This window comes from Chanodichthys erythropterus, chromosome 4, assembly GCF_024489055.1.
Source record: "Chanodichthys erythropterus isolate Z2021 chromosome 4, ASM2448905v1, whole genome shotgun sequence".
Lineage (NCBI taxonomy): Eukaryota > Metazoa > Chordata > Actinopteri > Cypriniformes > Xenocyprididae > Chanodichthys > Chanodichthys erythropterus.
In genome coordinates, this window is record NC_090224.1 from 11,680,490 (window position 1) to 11,692,883 (window position 12,394).

Genomic DNA, 12,394 nt, shown 5'->3' on the forward strand with positions numbered 1-12,394 from the left:
AAAACGCGCAAGTTTTGCTAGGTTTATGCCTGTCAATTACACTAAATCAGTGTTTTCGAACCTCAAAAAGGGAGACTTTCGAAAACGCTGCAGACCCGATTTTAGTTCAAAAACGCCGGGATTGTGTTTCAGTATAAACGGACCAACAACGGAGATTTTTGAAAATGATGGTGTGGCTGCCCACATTCGCTCTGCGTATCCTTGACGACTAAATAATCAATATTTAGTAATAATTTAAATAATAACATGGAGACTGAACTGCAATCTTTGCTGGCTTTGTTGTAATTTTTAGCAGCCATTGAGCAGTTCAACTCAGCATTTTTTTAAATATTGCAGCTGCCTACATGCACAAGAGGCAACTGTTTACACTTGTACGCGCATACCCAGTGTGCATGAACAGTCATGTGATGTGTTTCTGGCCGTATAGTGTAGATGGAGATTGTTTCTGAAATGCTGTGGAAACGCCTGTGTAGATGAGTATCATTTTAAAACACTGTTTTAAAACAAAAACGCACTAGTGTAAACGTGTAAAATTGGCCTTAGAGGCCAATCAGACAGAATACATTTTTGCATTCAAAAGATGCAGTGCAGTGCAATCTTATGTCCAAAGATATTTTTTAAACGTTAAACTTTTTTTAATTGAGTATTTAGAATGCTGTCATGTGCAAGACGCTGCAAAAGACTTGTCAATCTAGAGTATGATTACATAGAAAAACAATGGAAAAGCAGCACAGCGGAATGCAAAAATGTGTTCTGTGTGAACGACCAATTACACTACAGCCCTGTTCTGTTCTGTTAAAAAACCCAATTCTGTTTTCATTTGTGATCTCATTTGTAATTTTTCTTTTGTACAAAATGGCTATTTTCCCAACAAAATCAAAGTGATTAGCCGGCGTTGTATACTGTCAGAGGAAGTCTTCTTAATTCTGTATAAGAAAGGGGCACAGAGCCTGTTTCAATGGAAACTGCAGGATCGCAAACAATGAGCAAGCCTGGCATAAATCACTTTCACAAGTGCTATAAAATATTGCAATGAAATATTACAGAAGGGATGCAGTGAAAACAGATCTTGTGTTAGAGAGAAGCAGGAGAGTGAACTGCCAAAAGCCCTGTGGGCATTGCTTTTTCTATGCATGTATGCAAGAAAATCTTAAATTGCTGACCTTTGGGTCAATAATAACAACTGGAATTGAAGTAAAAATGAGCAAAAATTTCATTATATAATTGCATTGGCAGAACAAATATGCAAGAAGTAAGCTGTTCTTCTTATGCCTAGTGAAAGTTTCATCACCTAATTAATATTCATGAGCCAAGCTAGTAAGGTTTATAATATGCTCCTTCCCTATTTCACTGTTCCTATGCACATGACCAAGCCTTACTTCTTAACCGTGGTAAAACTATTGTAAAGATCAATCTTTTGTGGCTTTTTAACACACTTACCTTGCACACTGAGGTACACACGGGAAGCAGAGACTCCACCCTCATTGGCTGCAATGCAGGTGTACCAGCCGACATCATCAGGAGTGACTCGCTGGATTTCCAAGGACAGGTTGGCGGTGATACGAATGCGATGGTCCAATCTGGCATCCACGTCCCCTCGCTGCCAAGTCAGGTTAAAGCGCACTGTGCTGGTGACCAGGCATGTCAGAACGACATTTGCACCAGGATATGCTGTCGCATTGGAGGGCACCGTGATAGCAGGAGGAGGCTCTGCACAGACACAAATGAGTCATGTAATTATAAACTTCTTTATCCTGGAGCAAAAATCCTGAATTCAACAGCCTGATTTGAATCCATTCACATTCACAAATTATTTTCTAGATCTCTCTGAGTTCTCATAAGGTCTTTGGATGTCTGTGAACTCTGCAGATCTGACAGTTTGTGCAATGAGTCTGAAAGGCAAAAGGAAATGGGGAGGGTGTTGACAGATATGTGGATTAGGGCATAAGTGGGGAATTTATACAGGAAGACACATCAATTTCATAAGGGAGGTTTTTTCTGTCACTCCTGCTAATCGTGTCACTGGCCCAGCAACAGCACAGTCGGGGAAACAGCTCAGAAAATGGGACCGGGAAAAGATGTCTGTCTTGATAAACTTTTGTTCAACAATGAACCTATAAGAAAAACATGACTTCTAGGTGACCATTCCAGGTGAAAGGGAATGTCAGATTCCCAGATTCCACAGTAACCCTGGGTGTTTCTCACCATAAAGCCAAGACAGCAGAGAGGAGTTGGAAGACAGGAAGTAAAGCTATTTGTGCAAGGAGTTTGTGTAAGCACCCTCGGGGACAGTGTGGTGTCAGTTTTCCAACACCACAATGCCATGAGGACACAGTTCTGTTTATTTTTGCAGTCCTTGTTCAACACAAAACCAGACATTGAAATATATCTCTTGTATTGAAATGAACAGTAATAAAATAAATCTAATCCGTCTTCCCAGTACAAAATCTGATTGCAGTGACATGAGGACATCAGCTGTGTCTCAAAAAATCTAGTGAATTGCATTTTAAGAGTGAAATTCAGTCCGGTTTTCGAATATGATTGGTCTGAAAAAATGGCAGATGAGCTGAATGAAAATGCAAATTCACTCTCTGACAGTAGGTGACACTTATGGAAAAGCTGAAATACCCGGTTAGCCCGGTACACAAAGCGCTACACAGCTTTCTGTTTTTGACACCCACTTGTCACAGATAATAAAGGAATCCAGTATTTACATGTTTTCAAACAGCCATTCAGATTTCTGTAATCACTATGGTGTTTATCAAACAACAGCAAATGCAAATGTACAGCGACAAGAGAACTAGTTCTGAATTCTTCCTCTGCTTCATGGTTGCTTAACAAAATAGACTGTTCATAAGTGCCACCATGTCATAGTTATGAAGTAATGTAACAGCAGAGGCTCTGGGCATGTGACCAAAAGCGTAAATCTTATTGGTTGGCCACTGTTCTTCGCAGTGTGATGGAAAAGAGATTAGATCACCTCTCTGTAAAAAAAAACCCCACTGCACTGACAGCTTTTTAAAGGGTTAGTTCACCCAAAAATGAAAATAATGTCATTTATTACTCACCCTCATGCAGTTCCACACCAGTAAGAACTTCGTTCATCTTCGGAACACAAATTAAGATATTTTTGATGTAATTCGAGGGTATCTGATCCACACATAGGCAGCAACGTCATTGCATCTTTTGATGTCCAGAAAGGTAGTTAAATACATGGTTAAAATAGTCAATGTGACTACAGTGATTGAACCTTAATGTTATGAAGCGACGAGAATACTTTGTTTGTGCAAAAACAAAACAAAAATACTGACTTTATTCAACAATTTGAACCGTTGTCATCCGTAGTGAACTCAAAGCAGGCTTCCTTGTTTATGTCCAAATGCCGGCTCATTATTGGCCGGATCCAGCTTCACATGCATGTGTCGTGCTGCTCACGTGTTCAGCTTCGGTCAATACTGTGTTGGCGTTCAGATGTAAACAAGGAAGCCTGCACTGCATTCACTATGTATGACAACAGTTCAAATTGTTGAATAAAGTCGTTGTTTTTGTTTTGTTTTTGTGCACAAAAAGTATTTCATCACTTTATAACATTAAGGTTCAACCACTGCAGTCATGTTGACTATTTTATCCACCTTTTTTAACTACCTTTCTTGACGTCAAAAAGTGCAATGACGTTGCTGCCTATGTGTGGATCAGATAACCTTGGATTTCATCAAAAATATCTTATTTGTGTTCCGAAGATGAACGAAGGTCTTACGGGTGTGAGTAATTAATGACAGAAATGTCATTTTTTGATGAACTAACCCTTTAATGTTTGCATTGGAACAGAACAGATACAGTCGTTCATTCAAATTAAAACATTTATTGCACGCAGTTTTGTATCGAACAATCAATAGACCTTAAGAGTCGCATTTGCATGTGTCTATGATACCCAAAAATGCTGTCTAGGTAGGCAGCTCATTAGGTTTTGATACACAGCTCATATCTTGAGCAAAGGATTGTATACTGTAAACAGACACAAATTTAGATTTGTTAAAAGATTTGTTCACTTTAAAATGAAAATTACCCCATGATTTACTCACCCTCAAGCCATCCTAGGTGTATATGACTTTCTTCTTTCAGACAAATACAATCGGAGTTATGTTAATAATCACCCTGATGCTCCCAAACTTTATAATGGCAGTGCACACATTTTGTAAGTTGAAGACGGAAAGCGTAAGACATAGCATAAGCATTTTGAACTGAGAGAGACATAAGTTGAATACAAAAGGCGGTCTGGTGGAAGCTAGTTATTTAACTTTATAACGTGTTAAATATGCATATTTTTCTTACACAATGCACTTCAGGCCTTTATTAACCCCCCGGAGCCGCGTGGAATATGTTTATGATGGATGCATGTGGATGGAGACACTTTCTTCAGCTCATACTCGTTTGGTAGCGCATTACTGCCATTATAAAGCATGAATGCGTCAGGATATTTATTAATATTTCTCAGATTGTCTTTGTCAGAAACAAGAAAGTCATATACACCTAGGATGGCTTGAGGGTGAGTAAAGCTTGGGGTAATTTTCATTTGAAAGTGAACTAATCCTTTAATATAACTCTGATTGTATTTGTCTGAAAGAAGAAAGTCATATACACCTAGGATGGCATGAGGGTGAGTAAATCATGGGGTAATTTTCATTTTAAAGTTAACTAATCTTTAAGAGTTTAAATGTATATTAATCTTTACTGATAGTGTGCAAATAACTTTTTCAAAAAAAAAATTAAAGCTGAAATTGTGTCATTTTTTTGCCACTAGCATCACTAAACTGAATTGCAAAAATAATTCCCTAAACACATAACTGCTCACTCACATGCATGAGATTGTTCATGGGAAACATATGTCTGTTACATAGAGCATGAAGTAAACCGAAGATTATAATGGGCCATTTCATCTGAGGAATCCAGGGCTCCGCTTTGGGTGAAATGAGGGCAGATTTTTGGAACGATGCTTCTATCAGAGTCAATCACATTGGGATTGGGTGAATTGAACTCACACACATGTTAGTGGACTCATAAGAAAATATGTGAAAGAGTTTCTAGGCATGTCAGATGTGGGACATCTTAATAATTTTCCTCATATGTATTCCCCATATGTTATCTATTATGCACAAGTGTATAAGGTTGAAAAGCCTGACCGTTCAGTCATGCACAGAGTTTAGCAAAGGCAGCATGCTTCAGTACTCTCCTAATGGTGGGCATCTCCCTGAATCTTTGCAAACACTAAATGATAGAACTCATTCATGGTTGACGTTGTTATAGTGTATACCTCATCATGCTTGTTAATGTTCCTGATAAGAACAGACTATAATGTAGTTAAAAATGAAAGGTGACATTCTAACCAGAAACATCAAGGAAGGTTTGAGCCCGTCCTGTTCCGGCACTGCTGATGGCGATGCACTCATAAAAGCCTTCGTCCTTCAGTGACACCTGAGCAATTCCCCATGATGCATTAGCAGACTCCCTAAAAAGATGATGAAAATGTAGAGCCATATAAAATCAATCCCTTCCTAAATAAACACCCAAAGACACAAATTACAAAGATTTAAATGATTAGACTATCAGCACTGGGCCCTTGAGCACATGATTGAAAGAGCCTGCTAAGTGACCTAATAACCAAGTAACTATAAAGCTCACTGGGACTTCAACACTATAATTTGAAGGCCATTTTCTACACTTATAATGCAGTAATTTAGATCTGAAGGATCATAAGACACTGAATATTGGAGTAATGATAATTCAGCTTTGCCGTTACAGGAATGAATTACACTTCAAAATGTATTAAGATAGAAATCATATATTTTAAAATGTAATAATATTTCACATGATTGTTTTTACTGTATTTTTGATTTTGAAATAAAAGCATAAAAGACTTCTTTAAAAAACATCTAAAATTTTGAACAGTAGAGCATGTCCCATTGCTCAACATGTCAACTACACATCTAGCATTAATTAGCAGTACCTGAAGAGTTGGTCCACACCTAGGCGCAGTCCCTCCCTAGTGAAACGCAAGGTATAGGGGATCAGGCTATCCACAGAACATGTAATAGCCCCCTTCTGCAAGTAGTAACCTGGAGTATGAGTCGGCATGCTTACTTTGGGCGCATCTAAAAAATGAAGAAAAAAAAACACACTAGTAACACAGACAGTTAAATATAAGAGCAACTACCAACATGAAACATAGACTGAATATCTTGTGATGGGATCTGTCTACACAAATCTGACCTGGCACAATGCTGGAGTAGGAGACACTGGACACTCTCTGGAAGAGGAAGCCATCACGGTCATAGCCAGTGACTCGCAGGAAGAAGGCCTCTTTGGGTGGAACAAAGTCTGTGATGTTCCAAATGCCATAAGGGCGTCGCTCGGGGAAGTAGCGGATGGGCAGCGTCTTCATTACATCACCAGTGATGCTCAAGAGTTCCAGGCGGTCAGCACGAGCAGGAGGGGAAAGACCAGTGGTGTTTAGCAGAATGAAGGTGGGGATTCCTTTGAATGTGTGTGAAAGAGCAGAGAGGTTAGAAAGGTTAACCAAAACATGTTTTAAATGCTTGAGTACACAGCCACTATGTTGACCTCATAAAGCAGTGTGTGTGGTCCAAACTGAAACATTTTTTAAAGAAATCAATAATCTATATGCAGCAAGGAGGTCGCATTAAATTGAAGTAAAGACTTTTATAATGTTACAAAATATTCCATTTCTAATAAATTCTGTAAAAAAAAAAAATCCTGAAAATCCTGAAAAATATTAAGAACAACTGTTTTCAACAATGATAAAAAGAAGAAATGTTTCTTGAGCACCAAATCAGCATGTTAGAATGATTTCTAAAGAATAATGTGACATCAAAGTCCCTTACAAGTAAAGTCTGTTCACTCAGCGGCCATATTTGCAACATCTCCGGGCAGCTATTTTGGGCATCAAGACCAAGTCCTATCTATTTGAATGGGGGAATCCTGAAATCTCAAAAACTGCTAGGCGAACTCAAAATTAAATAATATATTTCAAATTAGTAACAAAATCTGAAATTAACTGTTCTTATGCTCAAATGGTGTAAAAAAAAGCTTATTATTTTTAGGCTAGTTGAGCCAATACGCATGTGCAGTCATAAGTCTCAGGTTTCTATGGGAACTGGAGCCTCAATGGCTGTTGATCGGTATTACTGTATTATTGATCAAACAAATACAGCCTTGGTAAGCCAAGAGAGTTATTTCACGAATATTAAAACATTTTACTGACCCCAAACTTTTGAAATGTAATGTATTTTCTATGACTTCAAACACTTTCAAACACTAACTCACCTTGGACTGGCCTGCTCGATGTCATTTTGAAATCCAACGTTTGTTTTCGGGAAAAGCCTGCTCGGAAATCGATGGTGCTGAGGCCTGATATACGGACTGAGTGTCTGCCCTCACTGGACGTCTGAGGCCAAATTAACAACACCGCAAAGAAAAAAACAAATAGAAATGATTTTTGTATTCGTTAAGATAATAGCATTCAATTGCAATGAAATAATCGGTTTGTCATGTGGAAGAAGCACAACAAAACTAATTTATGTTGACAGTCGCCTCAAGATCCAAAGATACAGCACGCTTGAAATTCTCCAACATTAAGAATGACTCTCTTTCTTTCTTCCTTCACTTTTGGCAGATGGAGCAGTCCGAGTCATTTAAACATGATCCCTGCTGTTTCGTGCTGCCCTTTATGACTGTTTTGGTGCTGAGGGTCTGGCATACGGTTCATGTTGTCTGCAGCTCACTGCTCCAGGGCGAGCCATGGCAACCCATCCTCTGCTTGCATTCTTTTGAAATTACAACCATCCTAAAGAATTACCATGGGCCATGAAGCACTGCATGATATGACGCCAAGAATGATGAGGAGAAGATCCTGAAGGATTCCTCTGAGAGATGTGGAGGAAAGAGGGGATATGGGGATAAAGGGGCATTCAAGAGATTTAAGGGAAGGTCTTCGCAGAGCAATTTACAGAAGATTAAAATTAAATTATATCCATTCATCCTGAGTTTTTAAAGCCCGCCATGAATTAGCCCTGCCAAGAGAAATTCGGGCCACATTCACTAATCCAACCTAAAACAACCCTGATGCAGAAAACCCCATCAGATGCCACCAAAACATGGGAACACTCATGCATGCATTCAGATAAAACATTCACATTATTTAAACACATTAATTAAAGTTGTTCTGGGGAAAATAAATACAAGAAGTTTTTTTTATTATTATTTCAGCTCATGTTCTTGAGACTTCTCTCTGGTTGCCTGAGCATTTATGTTTATAAATACAGGTCAGGAGAGTATTAAATGATACAAAAGGTTTAATAAAGACAGAAAGATTGAGAAGATATGGAAAAGAAGATATGGAAAAGGAATCTTTGGCCATAGTTTTTTTTTTTTTTTTTTTTACATGCAACAGAACGATTTAAATAGCCAAAGTATAAATAAACTCAGGTGACAAGTGGTAACAAACCTATCCTACTCTGAACATAGCAATGCTTTAAAGTTACTGTCCATATAAAAAAAAACATACGTTTTGCTTTACATACAGGATTGGGTTTTATTTTAGTTTTTTTTTTAAATCAAATAAACACAGCTTTAAAAAAAAATTGTACGACCTCAAACTTTTGAATGGTAGAGTAAACAATATATATTTTTTCACATTTCATTTTATCTGAGCATAGCTGAACCAAACCTGTTTGTCATCGGACAGATCATAGTCTAAGAGAGACAATTTCAGCTGAATTTTCAGACAATGTCAAGCACACATACTAAGATTCACACAAAGGAAGGAAGGAGAAGATGTCGGGCATAAGAAGGAAATAAACTAACAGATATAGGGTGGATTCTGCACGCATCATGCCAGACGAAGATCTCACCCCTCTCTTCAGCACTAAAGTAAATTGAGGATGACATGTTCTCTCTTTATATTCCTCAGCACATAAATCATCAGGCTCTCCAAATTTAAAGAACAACCATACCGCTTGTACACGAGCTACAGGGCACACAAATCAATCAGGCAAAAATGTTGTCATTTCCTTAAACTGACCCTTTGGGACTTTGTGTACCCTGAAGCAATCCCCTACACAGTGGGCTAATCATACACCAGATTCCACAACATGAGCAGAGCAACGACATAAATGACTTCACCACACAACCTTGGCCTTCAGTACCTATCCATCTATCTGCAACTTGTTCTTAAACAGAGATAAAACAGACTAAAGCAATAACTTTACCTTTCTGGAAAGCCACCAATTACAGTTAAATCATCTACACTGACACAAAAGACCTGTCAAATGTGTATGTGCATCTTAGTCTGAGATAAACTAGTTCATCACCTTTATGGTCCACATTCCTGGCGCTGGGTCTTTGAGGTTGACGACTTTGGCAGAGTTTGGGATGTGAAGGAGCTCAGACAGACCTTCCTTCATCCCGATAAGTTTTCCTAGGAGCAAAGTTCATGCTTCAGTTCTACATCACTTTACATTATGTTGGTTCTGGGAAGACTGTAGACAGACAGAGGACAAAGATGTTCTCCTTACCCTGAGAATTTCGGATTTCAATATTCGGTGCAGGGCCGCTTAAGGCAACAGTCACTTCCTTCAGGCTAGGGTCATAGGGGATCTGCCAGGTGTTAGCAAGCCCATTTTGGTGATCAGTCGAGAGCAAGTGAACCTTAGAGGACTGCACTGCCTCCTCTACCCATTTCAACACCTGCAGCAAAAAGATTAAAAAAACAAATGAGTAAGTCTTGATGGTTTGATGAAGTCTATGGATGGCTATAAAATTTATTATAATCTCTATGGGCCTGTTTACACCTGATCACTTCATATGTTTTTACTGATCGGATATCTATCTGATTTATACTACATGTTATTTAGCCTGTAACGCTCTCATACGTGTATTTTTTAGCATTTTTGGGAGGAGTAAAATTTACATATGTGGTTTCAACAACCAAATGCATTTAGACTTGTTCAGTTTTGACTGGATGCGTCCCAGACCACCTCCTGAAGTGGTTTGAGTGATTGAATTTAAATCCATCTCAAATGCGTTTTGGAAGGCATTTAGACCTGGTCTTTACATGATCGGATAGCTATTTGATCAGAGAAAACGTATGAAGTGACCGGTGTAAACAGGCCCTATGATTATCTGGCAGGGTTCTGGAACTATGGAAAAAAGGATATAGAAACAAGATCCCCTTAACAGGAGGTCTGAATGAAAGATATATATATATAAATTCCATAGAAAAAATGGGTTGCATAAATCTTGAGATCTTGAAATCTGAACAAGCAGAATGTTGATGAAATATAATCAGAAATTTTCAAGAATAGAAACATCAAGCATAGCAAAGGTTAAACTTAAGGACAGTGAAACTGAACAAATCAATAGCAATAATATGACAGTACATTTTGAGAAGCTGTGCTTTTGGAATTATAACTCCAAATAAAGTCTTTTATGTCTCCTCAAATATTTCAGTTTGTGTTCTAATGTAAAAATTCTGGAGCATCACCAGCTTGACCGCATAAGATTGATAGGAATTTTTTGGAACATCAAAAAAGAGCAAACTCTTATAAATCCTTGGTTTTCAGAGAGCTATAAAACAGTATCCTGGACTTATGTTCATGTTACCATGCTCAAAAGAAGTAAAGCCTTCATCCATAAGCATGCCGTCTCACTGGACCTCAAGCACCTCTATTATCTTTTCTAATCTTTCTAATAATTTGTTCGCTTCAGGTTATCGTCATATACTGTATGGGGTGGTGTAGTCTCGTAAATAAATATCTGGGCTGGTAACAAAACCAGCTTTCATCATCACTCCTAGTAAATATACAATAGCAGCAGTGTGTTATTGCCTGAAACACAAAGAAATAGCAAACTGATATTCTTTGGGTACTGTAAATAGCTCCAAGTAGTCTTACCTCATTGACTTGTTTCTTGTCGAGATGGAATACTTGTCCTGAGCTGGTTGAGGCGATCTCCTCATACACCTTATAGCCGATATGCGATCGGTCATCACAGTCACCAGTCAACACAAACACCACCTGCCCACATGCACAATGATTATTTAGCAGATGCTTTCATCCAAAATGACTTACAAACGATAAAAATGTCATATAGAATTTACAGAACAAAACAGGCAAGATCTTTTAGTAATTCTACTAAATTGAAGCTGAAAATCAAGAGAATGATTTGACCTGTGACTGTTTCTGCTGAATGAGCTGAAGAACTTCATGGGTCAACTTGTAGTCTTTTGATCGGGCATCTGTAAACACATAAATGTAGGACCCTGGTAGGGAGATTTCAAGGGCAATCTTGATTGCTCCAATGCTCATCTCTGGACAATCTCCACCTCCCTGAAATTATGCATAATTATTTGTCATTAAATCAACATTAATTATTTGAAACACACACACAAAGAACTGTCTTTTATTTCATTTCTTTTCTCTAATACTAAAAGACATGAAGCTTGATTTTTTTCTAGAGAGCATGAGTCTCTTATACTCACCAAGCCTGAATTTATTTGACCAAAATACAGTAAAAACAGTAATATTGTTTAATATTATTTCAGTTTAACATAGCAGCCATTACTCCATGATCCAGAATGATTTTCCTTCAGAAATCATTCTAATAATTTCTTATTATTATCAATATTGAAAACAGTTTTACTGTTTAATATTTTTCAGGAAACCATGATAATTTTTTTCAGGATTCTCTGATGAATAGAAGGTTCAAAATAACAGAATTTATTTGAAATATAAATATAAATATTTCAGCTGCATCCGAAAACCTAGGCAGCTGACTTATCAGGCAATGTAATGTAATGCCTTAATGTAATGTAAGGCAGCATTTGTGCACGAAGGTACCTCACAAAAATGATTTCAGACAGACTTCTGTTCTGAGGCAGCATAACAGTTTAATGATCTATAGCAAAATAGCACAAGCTTTGGTGAGAACTAAACAATTTACTATTTAATTACTACAGTAGTAATTTCTCGCTAGAAAAGTGGAAAATGTTGGTCAAAAACGTACATTTACATACAAACTGACCAGCAAACGCAACTTTCGGATGCCCTCTTTATTTTTCTAACTCAACTATCACAGAATGGAATGCACAGGATTGTGGGATATCAAAGGCTGTCAAGGATACATGCTGCCTTCAAACATTGATCAGATGAAGGTATCTCAGGAAGAGACAGGAAGTGAAGCTAACTTTGATTCAGACATGCCTTGATGCCTTCCTTCCTTGAAATGTGTCCTCCAAAGGCAGCATTTTCCAATTTTCGGATGCAGCCATTGTGTTTTTGTTCATGAGTTTTAGGTCCTGTATATCCTTTCAGTTTAATAT

General features: G+C 37.9%; 1 protein-coding gene across 3 annotated transcripts in view; it reads right to left on the reverse strand.

Annotated features, from left to right (window-relative positions):
- hmcn1 (hemicentin 1) overlaps positions 1 to 12,394 on the reverse strand; it is a 91,514-nt gene that overhangs the window by 59,525 nt on the left and 19,595 nt on the right. For all 3 annotated transcript variants that reach the window (XM_067384101.1, XM_067384099.1, XM_067384102.1), the window contains exons 3-11: positions 11,244 to 11,402; positions 10,968 to 11,090; positions 9,591 to 9,762; positions 9,387 to 9,493; positions 7,342 to 7,462; positions 6,268 to 6,531; positions 6,005 to 6,149; positions 5,385 to 5,506; positions 1,441 to 1,710 (exon numbers count right to left, since the gene is read on the reverse strand). In XM_067384101.1, the coding sequence (XP_067240202.1) occupies positions 1,441 to 1,710; positions 5,385 to 5,506; positions 6,005 to 6,149; positions 6,268 to 6,531; positions 7,342 to 7,462; positions 9,387 to 9,493; positions 9,591 to 9,762; positions 10,968 to 11,090; positions 11,244 to 11,402 (1,483 nt within the window). The remainder of the gene's footprint in view (positions 1 to 1,440; positions 1,711 to 5,384; positions 5,507 to 6,004; positions 6,150 to 6,267; positions 6,532 to 7,341; positions 7,463 to 9,386; positions 9,494 to 9,590; positions 9,763 to 10,967; positions 11,091 to 11,243; positions 11,403 to 12,394) is intronic.